This window comes from Phyllopteryx taeniolatus, chromosome 10 (assembly GCF_024500385.1).
Source record: "Phyllopteryx taeniolatus isolate TA_2022b chromosome 10, UOR_Ptae_1.2, whole genome shotgun sequence".
NCBI lineage: Eukaryota > Metazoa > Chordata > Actinopteri > Syngnathiformes > Syngnathidae > Phyllopteryx > Phyllopteryx taeniolatus.
Window position 1 is genome coordinate 15444950 of NC_084511.1, and position 17991 is coordinate 15462940.

Consider the following 17991-nt stretch of genomic DNA (forward strand, 5'->3'; position numbering starts at 1 on the left):
AGCGTCATTGTTATTTTTCAGGCATAGTTTCCAAAATCTTACCTTTTTTATGTAAAAAAAGAGCAAATGCACCTGCACCCTTCTTGAGCTAGCGATAGATGGATTATTGTTAGATAAATCTTTCCTCTTGCCAACTATTTCTATAGAGGCGGTTCATCTATCCATCCATTTATTTTCTGTACTGCTTGTTATCACTAGGGTCGGGGTGTGCTGTTGACTATCCCAGGTAACTTTGGGCGCGAGGTTGGGAACACCCTGACTGGGTTACACCTACGGACAGTAGAGTCTTCAATTAACCTACCATGCATGTTTTCGGAATGTGGGAGGAAACATGCAAACACAGGACGGCTCGAGCCCACGATTTCAAAACTGTGAGGCAGATGTGCAAACCAGTCTGTCACAGTGCCACCAGAGGAGATTCAGTAGTGTAAATAAGAGGCTGCTGGACAGGTTTAAGGCTTAAATATTTTAAAACGGGTTGTTGTTGGGTTCTCACGTTGTTTGATATATATATATTCTTTTTTTTTTTTTTACTTACTAAAGCTGCTGTACCACATTATTTTACTGAGGTTATGCAGTATGCAATCTAATGGAATGGGATTGATTATTACGTGGATTGCAAGCACAGAGTTTCATGGATGGATTTCACCACAAAGAAAAGCCTGTGTTGATTTCCTCCTCCTTAAAATATCACATCCCTGAAACATCTTTTTGAGATTTCCATTGAGCAGATAGGCTCCGTGCTATCGATCAATCTCCACTTTCAGTAAATATATTGTAAAAAGCATGGTTTCAAAGAGTATGCACTTTTTTACTCAACCATGCAATCATTTAAAAAGACGGTCATCATCTGAGACTTAGTGGCTTTCATAAATCCAGTGGAACTGATTCATCATAATCGATGGCTTGACAGCAAACCACATGGGCTGATACGTTTGAATTAGCTTTAGTACCTTTTTTTTTTTGTTTAGAATCTTAGCAATGCAAATTTAAAAAAAACGAAGCCTTTGAAGTTTCATGTCGGAGCGCAACAAGTGCTGCATGATCACAAGCCATTCTGACGTCTATGGCGGGACACTGAATACTTAGGAGGAGGGGAGTTGGTGATTGTGTTTAATTTAGAAGTAAAAAAAACCTCACCTTTGAGACTTAAGTCCTGAGCCTCTAAGCACTAATCATTCCCAGCTCTCTCCTCTGCTCGTACTAATACAGACAAAGGTTTTTCTAATCCCAGCCTTAGATGTGTGTGCATGTGTCAATGTGTGTTCTCTGCCCTCCTAACGGGCACCAGATTTCAGATAGGGCTGCTCGTTAAGAAAAATCTATGCGGATGCATCCAGTCATGTACCCAGAGGAGAAACTATGGCCATATGTTCATAGGGGACTCAAACTGTGAGGTTTTAAGGTTAAATGGCCTTTGTAGTTGTAATGACATGGTAAACACAAGAATAGCGAGACGGCCTTTTGAAAAGAATTCTTCATCTACACACAAAAAAGCATGCTCAAGGTATTTTCGCGTACTGACATAGATGCCCCACCGTCGTCTACACGCACACATATGCCCGTGGCCATAAAATAAAGACACATGAACATTCACACACTTTCATCTGCATTCTCCATCTGGGCTTAATTCAAAGAAAAGGATTTTGGCAGGATAAAGTATCTCTCTAATGATCTTCTCCAGTTCCACTGCCTGTGAATGCTTAAGGCACTTGTTCATACAGATGAGGTGAAACCACATTTACAAATTGCTACACTGGACAAACCCACAGGACTAACTTCAGTGCTCAGTACCCAATATGTCAGCACAGAGAGGATACCTACATGGAATTAACTGGGCTCTCGAGATGAAATTCAAGATAACGTTGGTCTGAACAGCTTTTCAAGCTCGATCTTTTTTTTCCCCCCCTCCAGAATCAACAGGAAAGGAAAAAAGGAAAGAGAAGAAAAAAGGTAATCAGATATTCATCTACTTTGTCTAAGAAGATGCTCAGTCATCTGGGTTATCCAAGGAGGGCTGAATAGAGGGCGATTGTAGATCCAGTTTTTGTAGATTCTTAGTCATCAAGTTCACAGTAATCAGCAAAAGTTTGAAGGATTTTTCAAGGATCAACCGTCTTCAGTCACCAAGAAGCCTCGTTATTTTGATTCAATTTCTGTGGCTGCAGATCCATTAACTTTTAATGTTAATTAGTTTTCCAAAAATAACTTACATTCCTAAAATCCAGTAGTCCAGATTCTGCACACCATTTATGAATCCCTTATCAATTGTGTAGCTGATGCATGGATTGTCATAGGCCTTTAAGATCATCACTGTCAAATAATTGGCTTGCACCATTTGCCAACCATCTTGCATTCTGTCTTCTTAGGCAAGAAAAGACCAATATCAGGCCCTCCTGGTCCTCCCGGTCCCCCAGGCCCCCAGGGGCCTCCGGGAATTCCTGGAATCCCTGGCATCCCAGGAAGTAATGCTGTGGGTCCTACAGGACCTCCCGGCCCCCCTGGACCACAGGGGCCTCCAGGTGCTCAAGGCCCAGCAGGTACTAAGTTCAAAATGGAAGATGAGTGGTTACTATACTACAACAGCTCAAACTCAAGTTTTGGGGCCCGCTCTTTGATTACACAGCATAAAGCCTTCGTGTAGCCATGTTCCCACGCTCAGAGGAGGCTCAAGTTGTCAAAATGAATAAATTCATAGCCTTAACTGTGAGATTTTCTAATGCTGGGTGTCAAACATTGTGCGGGATTAGGAGGGAACTCTCTGTAGTCTAGGGCATTGCTTGTTTTGAGTTCGTCACAATGGTGTCAGCTTTTCTTATACTGCAGTGGTATGGGTCAGAATTCCATCATGTCTTTCTTTTTGTTGCAGGAGTTCCTGATAGGATGAAAACTAAAGAATTCCAGGTAGCATGTGTCACCTACAGAAACAGAATTATATAAAAAACAAGAAAACGGATGGGAATGCCGATTCATCCTTGTAAATGATATGACATATTTACTTTTCAGCCCGCTGTGGTCCATTTGCAAGGGCAGGAAACAACCATCCAAGTAAGAGAAGGTGGGTTCCCTATCTTTCTTCCATCAGCATTCTCAGCAAGTCAACATGTTCATCCTTGCTGAAAAAAAATAAATAAATCACAATGATTTATTGATAGACAACCTAATTTGCCAAAATTGTCAATGTTTTGAGAGTTTGACTCCCAGAGATGTAGTAAATTAGTATATAATTATTGGGGTTGTAGAGGAATAGTAGTGCAGGTGCTTCTAATATGTAGACTCTGGAGTAAAATCTATTTCTGCACAATGTAGTGCCATTCTATAGCACTGCAGAGCTGCCAACCTACAGAAATTCACTTCCAGAATTCTGAATTTCTGAAATTATTTCAAGAATAGTTCAATTGCACGACATAATTATTACTCTATAATAATAATAATAATAATAATAAATCATGGCTTCAGTATTTGTTATTTTAATGTCATTTATTGCATCAACCTTGTGATGGCGGATGAAGTTGCAGTCTGAATCAAAGTACCGGTATATAAGATTTCAACTTGCCATCGTCAAAGATATCTGTCTGTGGATGAATTAGCCTTTACTAATTGTTTTCAACCATAGTAAATAAAGTAAGTCGATTAAATCAGATTGATCAAATCTCAAAAGTAAAAATTAAAACTCAGTAAAAAGAGGAAAAGACAAAACAGCAATCTTATTTTGAGAACAAACAAGTAACATTGCTGATGGATTGTATTGGATAGTTTATGCATGGACAGTAGTTTAGATTTCTATTTTGTGCAATGTACTTCTTATTATATTAATATACTTTTTTAACCCTGTTCTCAGGTAAAGTATGTGGTCATGTCCTACTCGTAATTAATTTCCCATTTCAGAAGGGGTCCTGTGTTGCTGCATATTATTTTCTCTCCAGACACTTCTTAATTTGCCTACTATTTTGCTGTCCAAAGTTGGTGACACTCCACCATAACGCGGTTCCAGCAAGGCCTACAGTATATGACAAGTGTACATCACCCAATCACTTATTTCAGTGTTTCATGACTACATGTCACGATAATTAGAAGTATAGCCTATTCACTGCCGTGGAGGCGATGATTAGTAATTTATGCTGCGTTGACACCTGAAACAAAGCGAACTTTCGCCTCTGTGGCTCTGCATTGTGTTTAGCCGCGTTAGCTAGCCAGCCGTGGACAGCGCAAAATAGCGTGTACCAAGAATTCCCCAATAGTACATGAACAACGAAAAGCAGAGACGTTGGGCAACTGTTCAATGTGGGTGTGCCGTTTTTTTTTTGTAGTATACTGTTTATTTCATCTCAGTCATTTATGAAATTTCTACTGGCAAACGTCTGAAGAGTCTTGGTTGTCCAAATCACCGTTAATGTTGGAAGCTAGCAGGATTATTATTATTATTTTTAAATATATGGAACAATGAGTGTTACGGCCGTAACGAGTTAGCGTTCAGTAAAAATACGGATGATCCGTAACATTTGACAGGTCTGCCACTGCAAACAACTGTGATAAGTATTTAAATATGAATAAATATATAAGCTATATAAATATTATGTTCTGTAAATACTTCTGTGGCAGTGTCAAACCAAATTGAACATATTCATCTTTGTGAAAGCATTTTTTTTTTTTCATTAAAGCTCTTGTTGAGGATCTCTACACATTACGCTCCTTTAAAACGTAGTTCAAGGTGATCACTAGCCTTAACATTTGCTTTTTCTTGGTTTGCTGTGACATGTTTAGATCTTTCTGAAGGTATCCTCAGGAACTGGAAGATGGTGTCCATCCATCACCGTGTGTTTAAAATGCACTCTCGCTCTGGAGAGCTAGAGGTGCTGTTGGACGGTGTCTACTTCATATATAGTCAGGTAGAAGTGAGTACGGTCCTTGACGTAACTCTTATAATTTACTGGTCATTTCAATACAGTATCTAAATCCTGTTTCCTAAGCTTGGCCATAAATTTCTAAATTTTGAAAGCTACTTTTGTTCTTCCATCCATGTCTGAATGTAAAGTTTAGTAATGTCAGCTACTCAACTACCCAGCTGTTTCAGCTGGACACAATATATCTTGTTCATACAAGCCTTAACTGTCTTTCATAAATTGGATCTCTCGCCTTTTCACCAGGTGTACTACCTCAACTTCACAGACATCGCCAGCTACGAAGTGATGGTGGATTCCAACCCGTTTCTCCGCTGCACCTGCAGCATTGAGACAGGCCAGCGCAAGTTCAACACCTGCTACACAGCTGGGGTGAGCCTGCTACGTGCGGGCCAACGAATATCCATTCGCATAGTGTATGAAGACACGCTCATCAGTATGACCAACCACACCACTTTCCTGGGAAGTGTCAGACTTGGAGAGGTGCCATCTGCTGGACAGAACTGATAACTACACAAGTCAGCCCTCTCAACGCAACAAGTTTGTCTGCATTTGAAGAAATGGTTAGGTTTGGAAGCTTCCAGTCTTGCCCTGTGAGATCCTGCTAGGACACAGTGAAACCCTGTAGGGTGATAAAGTTGAGGATCACTCAGGTTTACTATCACAGTCTTGTAGTAAGGAGGACATAATGGACTGTTCTTCTTGTGCCTCCACTGATTCAGTGCTATCGACCTTGACTAGCTGAATGTCTGTTGGCTATTCAGACAAATGTCACTAATTATAGTCCCCAGCTTCTCTTCTCTTCTCCCTCCCTCTCCATAACAAGGAATGATACTGCACAAACAGGTATTTTAAATTAACAATTTGTATCTCCAAAAAGGACTAGGGATTCGAAATTGTGATATTTTGTTTGCTTGTACACTACCACTACTTAACTTTATTAATACCTATTTGTGGTCTACCATAAAGAGCTCTAGATTCTACTATAGCTCTAAAGTTAAAAGAAACAAAAAAAGTTGAGAAAATCCATGCAATGGGAGTCAAGAGGTATTCAAAGAGCAACAGCACTATATATTTTGCGCACATTTTGCACTACAATATCCCTGCAGAATATCAGTGATGTGTTCTGTGACTGTGCTATTGTTGAGTTACTGTATGAATGCGTACATGTAGAAAAATGATTTTTGTTTATACGTCTGTGTACATATTGTATATAAAAATGGGATATACTTTTGTAACTTGAGAGGATTGATGGATTAAAATGTTTTGTTCTGTCGAAATACATGTGTCATTTATGCTTGAGTAGCCTGATGTTACTGATTCATAGGTTTCCCTATATTTTTCTTTCATGTGGAACTTGGCTGGCGCAAGCACTAATAATGATGCGTTGAGTGGGCCCCTTGTCTTTATCAGAAAAGTATGATGTTTGCACTGGAGATTTTCTTAATAAATTAGCACCATATAGAAATATTTCTCAGCAAGTATCTACATTAGTTGTGTGATTTCCTCCTTTTGAAAAATAACTAAAGTAAATACTGTAAAAAAAAAATGTTTATTCTTGGACGTTTCCTATTACAGAGATCCAGTATTTTAAAAATAACAATAGTATATAATCAGGGAAAGGTATTATAAGCAGAGGTGGGTAGAGTAGCCAAATATTGTACTCAAATTGGAGTACTGCTACTTTAGAATATGACTCAAGTCAAAAGTAGTCCTCCAAATAATTACTTGAGTTAGAGTAAGAAAGTACTGTTAAAAACTCCAAGTACTGAGGAAATGGTGAGTAGCTTAAATCAGCACGAATGTCACATAAAATAAAAATATGAATGTGTGAATTCAGATACTGCTGAACAATATCACTCAATCTAAAACATACCAGTAAATGAAATCTTTATAAACAACAAACAGTCTAAAAAAAAGTCTACCCATCCCTGTTCAAACGCCAGGTTCTTGTGATGTTAAAGAATTTAGACCAAAATAAATGATTTTAAAACTTTCCACCATTAATGTGACAAAATTTACATAACTGAATAGATTTTTGTTTTTTAATCTTTTTGAGAGGGGAGGTGAAAATCAACTGAAATAATCTTGTTCAGGTTACCATTGCAAAAGAGCTGTTCTGTCTCAACTGGTCTTTTACATGGTTAAATATAGTTTAAATAATCAAAAATCTGGTTGCACAAGGGCCCAATCCCTCTTATACAGTAACTGGCATGTGGCTGTGTTCAGGAGTAACCAATCACATTCAAACTCGTTACATGGGAGTCCACACACACCTGCCAGGCTGCCGCTATTTCAATTTTTAAGTGCCCCAAAACACATGCATGCCTTACGGAAATATTTTTTTACTTTATTCACGGAAATGACTGAATGAAGATGTTTGTTGACCACTTGTAGATAGTGTGTGTGTGCGTGTCCAAGCGAGCGAGAGCGATTACAGAATTTACCCCAAAGTTGCATGTTTTACAGCTTCTTATGACCTAATAGAGCTAATGTTGCACAGCCAAAACAACAAAAACATCTGGAACTTACCGCAAGCTGTTTTCCCAAGTGTGGGCTGAAATATCCAAGTTCGGCGGTCACAACGTAAGACTACCGGGCATGACAAAGCTGTTGTTTTTCGGAGTCTATAATATTAACAAGTCGTGCAGTGGATTTTTTTCCACCCAGTATGAGTCACTTCGATAAGCAAAGTCTTTGTGTGCGGTCATGTGGCTGCCTTGTGCTGTTTGATTGGTGAACTGGATACAAATGAAAGGTTTTTGATTGGATTGGTGCAAACAGTGCCCAATGCGGAAGTCGAAGGCGAAGTCTAAAAAGAGATCCCGCATGCAATAGATTAATAAAAGTAAAAATAAAAGTAGCGAGTGGCATGTAGGTCATTGTAACGGAGTAAAAGTACCGTTTCTTTTTAACATAAATACTCCAGTAAAAGTAAAAAGTATGACGCATTAAAACTACTCTGACAAGTACAATTTATCCAAAATGCTACTTGAGTAAATGTAACAGAGTAAATGTAGCACATTCCTACCCACCTCTGATTATAAGGAAGTAAAATACGGGCGATGCAGGTATGTCACTAACTAAGTCACGATGGATGCTGTACTTAGAGTTAAATCATTAATGACAATCCAAAAAAAATAATAATAATTTTAATGTTGTATTTTCCTTGGGTATTAATGCTTTCCAAACTATCCTCTTACTCTGTAATATCCTTAAAGGGTAAAATCAAGAACATGAAGAGCTGTGAGCTTTTTCCATTAGTTACAATATAATCTGATAGTACAGCCATAAACTGCATTTGTGAAATTAATAGAGATGGTAATATGATTATGTGTGGAAAAATATTGTGGTATCATGCTGTAACTCAAGGATAGCTTAGCTCATATGGACCAGATACTGCTTCTCTTAATTAAGATTTATTTATAAAAGTTAAATATAAAAGTTCATGGTCCCACAACACTAAGGGAGTTCAACTTGCAACGGATGTGCAACACAAGAGAAGTCTCCCTTGAAAATAGTTGGATGAAGACTCAAAGTTGAGGATTTGTGTTTGATAGCTGTTCCTGAGAACTCTCAATATGTGGTCCAAAGAGGTGTCAATGCATGTGAAAAGGCTCATTCAGCGGGGAAACAGCCAAAATAAGTAGACATTTGAGGAGACAAACCTATAATCGAGAAGGAATGCACTGGCCAGCTCAATCACACCAAGATCTGGAAAACCAGTGAAAAAAATTAAGTGTAAAGTGGATGATCACAGAAATCTGTCCTTAGAGGGAAACATTTCACAATGTGTAACCAGGTCAAAACCTTTACTGAGAAGCTTGGTGTATCATTGACAAACTACAAAAATAGATGCCAGAGGGTGAACATGAGGTCAAAATCACTAGTAAGTAACATTCAAGAATAAAAATGGTTCTACAATTCCTGCATGTGTGTGAGATATGGTTCTCCGTGTGGTGTGGCACAAATATGGAGCAGAATGTGAGTTGAATTTTCCATAGAGGGGTGAAAAGCAATCTATCCATCCATTTTCTATACTGGTCATGCTCCTTCGGGTTGCAGGTGAGCTTAAGCCTGTGAGAGATGGTGTACACCCTGGACTGTTACAAACCAGTCGCAGGGCACATATAGACAACAACCATTCACACTCACATTCAAACCTAATGATAATTTAGAGTCTTCAATGAACCTAACATGCATGTTTTTGGAATGTGGAAAGAAGCTGGAGTACCAGGAGACAACCCATACAAGCATGAAAAATGCAAACTCCAGACAGGAAGGCCAGAGCCAGGATTTCAAACCCCCCAACCTCAGAATTGTGAGGCTGATGTGCTAACTATTGAATGTTTACATGAGCTTTATTCAAGTGCGCATTCATGCAAGATTTGCTATCGACCACAACTCACACCTAGTCACTCGACAGACAGACTGACTAACTAGAGCCAAAGTTCAAGTTGAAATGTTCCTTTGCTGATGTCACGAACAGAGATATTGCTATATTGTGGCATAACAGACAGCTAGATATTGAGATATTGTGGCATAACAGCATCCTCAATTGTCAAAATTACTATACTGCAACAGTAAGTACTGCTAAGTTTTCATTTTTCACAAATAAAGATGATAACATTGACGCTTGTTGCAAAATCCGGGAAGTAGTGCTGTGTTGAGTGATAACAAATGGATGACAGGAGCAGGAAGCCTGCTGCTCTGAGATCATTTTAAATTAAATGTCCAAATGCTGTAGTTTCAAGTAGTTAATTATACTAACTCAAACAAAATACTTAACTTCAAAAGCATTATGGTTTGCAGCTCTCTTGGTGCATGTGTCCCGCATCTTTGTTTACAACTGCAAACACCACAGCCTGTGTTACATGCCTATTTATACTGTCAGCCTTGTCAGTGGCTTCCATCCCTCTCAACACTGTGCGTATTTGTACTTGTCTAGCCTTTTTAAAAATATTTTCCATTTTGTTCAACTCAAGAATAAAGAAGTATATGCATTCAAATCCAGATAAAACTAACAAATGAAGTGGGCGAACACAAAATACACAAGGTAAATTTCTTCAGTAAAGATTAAATATTGTTCATGCGTCTGTATAACAGGTCCAACATGTCATAAAACATGATAATTTTCTTTCAATAAAAGGCCATTTCAGACAAAGTGCAAAGACAATGCTCTCCATGCATTAATTGTCTAAAAATAGCATCCCATAGCCTATCTGGTATCCACAGCTGTTTTCTGCCTCCCTTTTTTGTGAAGCGTGGCGATAAAAAGGTTGTGTAAGAGGATGACAGATGCACTGGAACAGCAGAGGAAACATGGTCAAACACACATTTGCTAATCTACTACTATGGTCACTAGGCCATGCACTCTATGCAACTGGGAAAATGGATGATGGTGCAAAGGTAGGCTCAAGAAAAGGAAATTACTGAACTCCTTACTGGCTATTCATGTATACAGTTATTCTGTGATCTTAAAAGTATACACTGACTATGATTAAATTTTAATTTAAAGGAGCAATCTTGGAGAAACCAGAACCTTGATTCTGTCCCTCTGGATTTGGATGTCGGGCTGAGGAGTCTCGACCTATCCAATAATTTCATCAGACAGCTGCACAAACTTGATTTGCCATATTTGGAGCAGCTGGACTTGAGCAGCAACCAGCTGGAGCTCATCTCGGAAGGGGCTCTTGGAGACCTGGCTCTACTTGAGAAGTTGAATTTGTCCATAAATGCACTGAACAACAACCTTGACAGGAACAGCAAAGGCCTCCAATCCATTGGTGGACTGAAGAGTTTGGACATATCCCTGAACAGTTTGGGGGATGAAGCGGTGAAACTGTATCTACAAAACAAATCTTCACTGGAGCAACTTAAGATGAGTGGGAATTCTTTAACATGGCTCACACACTACTTGTTCAAAGAGAGTGAAGGTCTAAGAAGCATTATTATTGATAACAATCTGATATCAGCAATTGATAGAGGAACATTTGAACCACTGGAAAAACTAGAGAAGCTTAACCTGGCCAAAAATAACCTTGCTCATATATGTGACTTTAAACTACAGCGAGTTAAATATTTAAATCTAAGTCGAAATTCCATCGAGTTTTTCATTGCCGTTGAGGATAACCACATGTACAGTCTTGAAATTCTTGACCTTAGTCATAACAAACTACTTTATTTCCCAATTCTTCCAAAATTCAACCAACTGAAATACCTTTATTTAAATCATAATTTGTTGGGCAACTTAAATTCAGAGGCATCAATGGTGTTAGAGGCTAATTCGCTTTATAATGACGTCGTCAGACAGGGTGATCTTATAATTGGAAAAAATAATCTCCACTCAACCTGGAGACTGATGCCACTGAGCTACATTGATCTCAGCTATAACCACTTCACATCCTTCCCACTAGAAACGTTGAGCCTTCTCTCATCTTTGGAAGGGCTTGATTTCGGTTTTAACTGTGTGCAAAATCTTACATGGAATGTCCGGCATGACAGTGCATCTGAATACTATAGACAGCTTTATTTTCCCTCCTTAAAGTACCTGAACATGCAAAGCAATGGACTAGTATCTGTTTCACCACTCTTTTTCCAGGCCCTCACACAAGTAGAGAAAATAAATCTCCAAGACAACTCAGTGCAGCCTTGCGCTCCCGTGGGCCAGGTGCACAGCTCCTCATCACCACAGCAACTAAACTTGAACTCATCCTGTGTTGCCTTCGGAAAATTAAGAACTCTCAAACATCTAAGCCTTGAAGACAACAACATAAGGATTCTTCATGCAAATGCATTCCAGAAAAGCGCTTTGGTGTCTCTCAATTTAGCTAGAAATTCCCACATGGTTATGCAAGCTGGTGCACTGGAGGACATAAAGGAAACCCTCCAGTCGTTGACGATCAGTGAATTAAATATGACCAATTCCGAACTGTTCTTGCCCTGCATGCCAATGTTAATGCATCTGAATATATCCAACAATAATTTGAATGTTTTACCAAACAGTTTAAGTTGCTCTCCTCTGAGAGAATTCAACATAAGGAATAATGCCTTTGTGTCTTTAAACTACACTTTGATTCTAGCTATATCAGCACACCTTCATGTTATGCATATTCATGGTAATTACTTTACCTGTTGTGACAGTCAGTGGCTGAGCACCCTCAATAATTCAAGGATTAAAATGCCTGACATCACTCACACTGAATGCTTTATTGGTGACAGCAGTATACCAATTAATGAGTATTTAAAAAATTCATCACTGTACTGTTCCCTTCACATAAAAGGGATTCACATTGGACAAATCATTATAGTTGTTCTGTTTGTAACTGTACTGATAACAGTGCTCACTATGGTCACTAGAAAAATGTGCTGTCTAAAAAAGTCATTCATAGTGTGACAAAACTGCACGGTTTATTAAGATCTAAGACAAAGATTTGATGAAAAAAAACGTTTAAGTGTCACTGTCAATATAGCCATGTTTATTATTGCACACTGTCAGAAACAAGTGCAGTGGGAATCTATTTCTGTCCCACAATGTATATAATATGCAAAAATGTCAACCACAAGGTTATTTTTTTTAACTTACATTTTTTACTTTTTCCAAGGAAAAAAAACTATGATTCCAAGATGTAAAAGCTGTCAAGGGGACAAAAGGCAAAACTATTAGAATACTATTGCAGTGGCAAATCACCCCTGAAGATACATTTATAAAAAAATTTTAGTGTAGTGTTGTAGAACTGAATCACATCATCCTAAGAGGTGTATTTGGCTCACAAGAAGGGTTACCCACCCAAGGAAAACTCTATTACCACATCAGAGATTGATACAGTTACATAAACTGGTGGTCTAGCGGTCCCTGACATTAAATGTATCAGTTGTCATATCTCTTCAGATATATGAGATTGGTTCCAGGAAGACCCTGAATCTGCATGGCTCGATAGTGAATTGGAGCATGCATCCCCAGTGACACAAAAAAAAATTTTATATGCTTCCAGAAAGTGGGCCACCTCATCTGTTAAGGGGGACCTGATTATACAGAATACTCAAGAGTATGAATGTTAAAAAGGAAAATAGAGGATCAGGTTGGAATAATATCCTCTCTGACTCCTTTACATTTAAATCCAGATTTCCTCCAAAACTTGAGCGAGAATCTTTCAGCTTGTGGCATGTTTAAGGTGAAAAGACACTAGGGAACTTTGCAGTTAGATGGGGTGGTGAAAATCTTTGACCAATTGAAAAGTAAATATGAAATCCCCAATGCACAATTATTTAGCTATTTCCAGCTTACGTCGCTGTTATGTTACAACAACCCTAAGACAAGTCCTGTGTTCCAATGCAGCCTCAATACTGGAGGATGTACTTTTCATTGAGGTCTGCCCCACCAAACTGGTGTCAAAAGTGGATGCAACACTCTGCAAACGCAAGCAAGGTCAAAACAGTGGGAAACTGACTTCAGACTTGAAATTGATGGAGAGTGGGAAGATTTGTGGCTTAGGAGGATGTTTCACTACTTCATAAGGCCATAGAAATGCAATTTAAAATTAATCATTGGCTGCATATAACGCCAATGCAATGAAACATAATTAATCCTAAACTGTCAAACTTTTGCCACAAGTGTAAAACTGATGAAGGTACATATCTCCATTGTCTTTTAGATTGCATTCATATCTGTAAATATTGGGTAAATGTCCTTAAAGAAATTCATGTGATACTGGGTAAAACTTTCAATGTCTAGATAGATAACACTCCAGGCCTCTCTAATAACCAGTTGAAACTCTTTTGTGCTCGATCTATTTTGTTAATGTGGATCTCAGAGTAGCCTCGCAGCATGACACAGTGGCTGGGTAGTGTGACTGAGATCTTGCCCCTCAAGGACCTTAGTTTCTATCTTTGTAATAAGCCTTTACAGTTTCACAAAATCTGGAGCCCATGTCATATCTAGGTCATGATTGTTTATGAACATTATCGAACCGGGTGCATAGGCAAGTTTGGTCTGGTTAAATGCTTGACAGTCTGTGTACCTTCTGGCTTAATATTTGATTGTGACTTTTGTATACTGTGCTTCTCTGCTGATATAGCTTGTTTGATCTGTAAGCTGATATAGCTTTTATTTTTTCTTCTTTTCTTGGTGAATTACTATTACTATAAACTGCCACGCCAGCTGCCTGTGCCTTTGTTAATGTTCAATAAAATTGGGGAAAAAAATCTATAAAAGTCAAGTGACAAGGGTACAATAGCAATACTTTTAGAATACTATTCAAGTGACAAATCACCCCTGAAGATACATTTATTTATGCATTGTTTTGAGTGTAGTGTTGTAGAACTGAATCGCATCAACCTAAGAGGGGTACTTGGCTAAAAAGAAGAGTTACCCACCCAGGAAAAACTATTATCACGTCAGAGTGTGATACATCCATACACTGGCCAAAAAACTGTAGAGAAAAGGATTCAGCAGCTGAAACCGTCAACAAGCTGTCTTGACAGACTTTTTCAAAACTACTGTGATATCAGCACTGGCTGATTTGCAGCAAATAATCAATTACTCACTTCAGTCAGGTAAGTTTCTTAAAGCTCTTAAAGTATCTGCCGTTAAGCCACTTCTAAAAAAGAGAATGATGGATGCTTCCATTATCAAACTATAGACCCATCTCAAACCTCCCCCTCATAGCCAAGATTGTTGAGACAGTGTTTTTTAATCAGCTCAGCAATTACTTATAGTTAAATGTTTTTTTTTTTAGAAATTTCAATCATGTTTGATCCAGTAGATCATAACATACTGCTGAACAGGTTGGAAATGTGGGTAGGACTAAATGGAACAGTCCTTAAATGATTCAGGTCCTACCTAGAGAAAAGGAGTTATTTCCTAACCATTGCAAGTGTTCAATCTCATCGAATGGCAGTGACATATGGGGTACCTCAAGGGTCAATTGTTGGAACCCTTCTGTTCAGCCCACATATGCTACCCAGGGGTTCTTCAGAACCTCAATATTGACTTTCATAGCTATGCAGATGACACAGTTATATCTAGCAGTGTCTCCAGATGACTACAGTTCAATTGAGGTGTTGTGTCACTGTGTAATATAGATAACTGTATGAGCCAAAATTTTCTTCAATTAAACCAGAACAAAACCGAGATATAGTGCTGTGAAAAAGTATTGGCCCCCTTCTTAAATTCTTCTATTTTTGCATAGTTTCCCAACTTTGTTTGAGATCCTTTCGTTCATTCATTTTCCGTACCGCTTATCCTCACTAGGGTCGCGGGCGTGCTGGAGCCTATCCCAGCTATCTTCAGGCGAGAGGTGGGGTACACCCTGAACTGGTCACCAGCCAATCGCAGGGCACATATAAACAAACAACCATTCACACTCATGTTCACACCTACGGGCAATTTAGAGTCTTCAATTAACCTTCCATGCATGTTTTTGGGATGTGGGAGGAAACCGGAGTACTCAGAGAAAACCCATGCAGGCACCAGGAGAACATGCAAACTCCACACAGGCGAGGCCAGATTTGAACCCTGGTCCTCAGAACTGTGAGGCAGACTTGCTAACAGTTTTGGAAATCCGGACGCATCACCGGCCCGTCTCACCCGCCGCGTCGGGGAGGTGGAGCCCGAGCGCGTGTGATAGGACCCGAAAGATGGTGAACTATGCCTGGGCAGGTGGAAGCCAGAGGAAACTCTTGTGGAGGCCCGCAGCGGTCATCCAACTAATCGAACCATCTAGTAGCTGTTTCCCTCCGAAGTTTCCCTCAGGATAGCTGGCGCTCGGACAAAAACCCCACCCTGCAGTTTTATCCGGTAATGCGAATGACTAGAGGCCCTGGGGCCGAAATGGCCGCAACCTATTCTCAAACTTTAAAGGGGTAAGAAGCTCGCCTCGCTGGCCTGGAACCGGCGTGGAATGCGAGCTGCCTAGTGGGCCACTTTTGGCAAGGTCGCTGCGAGATGAACCGAACGCCGGGTTAAGGCCCCCGGTGCCGACGCTCATCAGACCCCAGAAAAGGTGTTGGTCGATATAGACAGCAGAACGGTGGCCATGGAAGTTGGAATACACCAAAGTGTGTGTAAAAACTCACCTGCCGTATCAACTAGCCCTGAAAATGGATGGCGCTGGCCCAAGCCCACAACCTGGCCATCGGCAACAATTTTTGAGCCACGCCGCGACGAGTAGGAGGGCCGCCGCGGTGCGCACAGACGCCTCGAGCAAGAAACGAGAGCTTTGAAGGCCAAAGTGAAGGGTTCCATGTGAACAGCAGTTGAACATGTGTCAGTAGGTCCTAAGGGATGGGCGAGCGCCGTTCGGAAGGGCGAGGCGATGGGCTACATCTCCCCCAGCCGATCGAAAGTGAACCAGGTTCAGATCCCCGAACCTGGAGGGGCAGAGACAGGCGCCAACCCAGGCGCCCAGTGCGGCAACGCGTGTGATCCCGGAGAAGCCGGCGGGTGTCCCGGAGAGGGTTCAGTTTAAGATCATCAAAAAAATTTAACTATCACAACCAACCCAAGTGAACTTATAATGCTCTTTTTAAATTGAGATTTAATTAATTAAGGGAAAAAAACTATTCAAAGTTACCTGGCCCTGTGTAGTAAAAGTAATGGCCCCCAAACCTAATAACTGGTTGGGCTATCCTCAGCAGCAACAACAGCATTCAAGCATTTTCTATAACTGGCAATGAGTAGAGATAATTTCTGTAGAGATAATTTGGCCCACTCTCCCTTGCAGAATTGTTTGAATTCAGCAAAAAATTTGGGTTTTCAAGCATGAACAGCCTTTTTAAGGTCATGCCACTGCATTTCAATCAGATTCAAGTCTGGACTTTGACTAGCCAAGTCCAAAAGCTTCATTTTGTTTTTTAAGTCATTCAGAATTTGAATTGCTGGTGTGCTTTGGAACCTTATCTTGCTGCAGAACCCAAGTGTGCTTCGGCTTGAGGTCACAAGCTGATGGCTGAACATTCTCCTTCAGGATTTTCTGTTAAAGAGCAGAATTCATGGTTCCATCAATCACAGCAAGTTGTCCAGGTCCAGAAGGAGCTAGGCAAAAAAATATATATTCAAAGTTACCTGGCCCTATGTGAATAAGTAATGACCCCCCTTGTTAGTATTGGTCCCCTTCAAAAATTCTTATATTTTTGCATAGTTTCCCCACTTTGTTTAAGATCATCACTTGGGTTAATTACAATTACAATTAATTAGAGTGGGCTAAAATACCTCCACAGAGATGTTAAAGACTCATTGCCAGTTATAGAAAACGCTTGATTTCAGTTGTTGCTGCTGAGGATGGCCCAACCAGTTTTTAGCTTCAGGGGGCCATTACTTTTTCACACAGGGCCAGGTGACTTTTAATAGTTTTGTTTTCCTTAATAAATGAAATCAAAATTAAAAAACAGCATTTTAAGTAAACTTGGTATATATTTGTCTTTCTTTGATGATCTTAAACATTAAAGTGGGGAAACTATGCAAAAATATAAGCATTTGAGTAGGGGGGCAATACTTTTTCATGCCACTGTGTGTATATATATATATATATCCATCCATCAATTTTCTGAGCCGCTTCTCCTCACTAGGGTCGCGGGCGTGCTGCAGCCTATCCCAGCTGTCATCGGGCAGGAGGCGGGGTACACCCTGAACTGGTTGCCAGCCAATCGCAGGGCACATACAAACAAACAACCATTCGCACTCACATTCACACCTACGGGCAATTTAGAGTCACCAATTAGTGCATGTTTTTGGGATGTGGGAGGAAACGGAGTGCCCGGAGAAAACCCACGCAGGCACGGGGAGAACATGCAAACTCCACACAGGCGGGACCGGGGATTGAACCCCGGTCCTCAGAACTGTGAGGCTGACGCTCTAACCAGTGCCGCCATTCAGGGTGTACCCCGCCTCTTGCCCGATGATAGCTGGGATAGGCTCCAGCACGCCCGCGACCCTAGTGAGGAGAAGCGGCTCAGAAAATGGATGGATGGATATAAAAAGCTAAATGAAACTATGTTATATACATCCATCCATCCATTTTCTGAGCCGCTTATCCTCACTAGGGTCGCGGGCGTGCCATTCGCACTCACATTCACAACTACAGGCAATTTA

The 17991-nt window shown here is 40.1% G+C and overlaps 2 protein-coding genes and 1 long non-coding RNA gene across 5 annotated transcripts in view; 2 read left to right on the forward strand and 1 right to left on the reverse strand.

The window, feature by feature from the left end:
• Positions 1-6181, forward strand: part of eda (ectodysplasin A) — a 23898-nt gene extending 17717 nt beyond the window's left edge. Inside the window, exons 3-8 of one of the 3 annotated variants that reach the window (XM_061787682.1) lie at positions 1915-1953; positions 2370-2540; positions 2870-2904; positions 3007-3058; positions 4765-4889; positions 5148-6181. In XM_061787682.1, coding sequence (XP_061643666.1) covers positions 1915-1953; positions 2370-2540; positions 2870-2904; positions 3007-3058; positions 4765-4889; positions 5148-5408 — 683 coding nt within the window. In that variant the 3' untranslated portion in view covers positions 5409-6181. Of the gene's footprint in view, positions 1-1914; positions 1954-2369; positions 2541-2869; positions 2905-3006; positions 3059-4764; positions 4896-5147 lie in introns of all 3 variants that reach the window. The other 2 variants (XM_061787681.1, XM_061787683.1) reach the window with 2 other exon arrangements.
• Positions 2455-17097, reverse strand: LOC133484708 (uncharacterized). The gene is made up of 3 exons (XR_009790470.1): positions 16796-17097; positions 3000-3116; positions 2455-2918 (listed from the first exon to the last, which is right to left on the reverse strand). It is a non-coding gene; the product is annotated as an uncharacterized LOC133484708 (long non-coding RNA).
• Positions 10214-14114, forward strand: LOC133485103 (transforming growth factor beta activator LRRC32-like). The gene is made up of 2 exons (XM_061788462.1): positions 10214-10310; positions 10420-14114. Exons 1-2 carry the CDS (start codon positions 10224-10226, stop codon positions 12295-12297), a joined length of 1965 nt encoding a protein of 654 aa, XP_061644446.1. The 5' UTR covers positions 10214-10223; the 3' UTR covers positions 12298-14114.
• Positions 17098-17991: the final 894 nt, after the last annotated feature.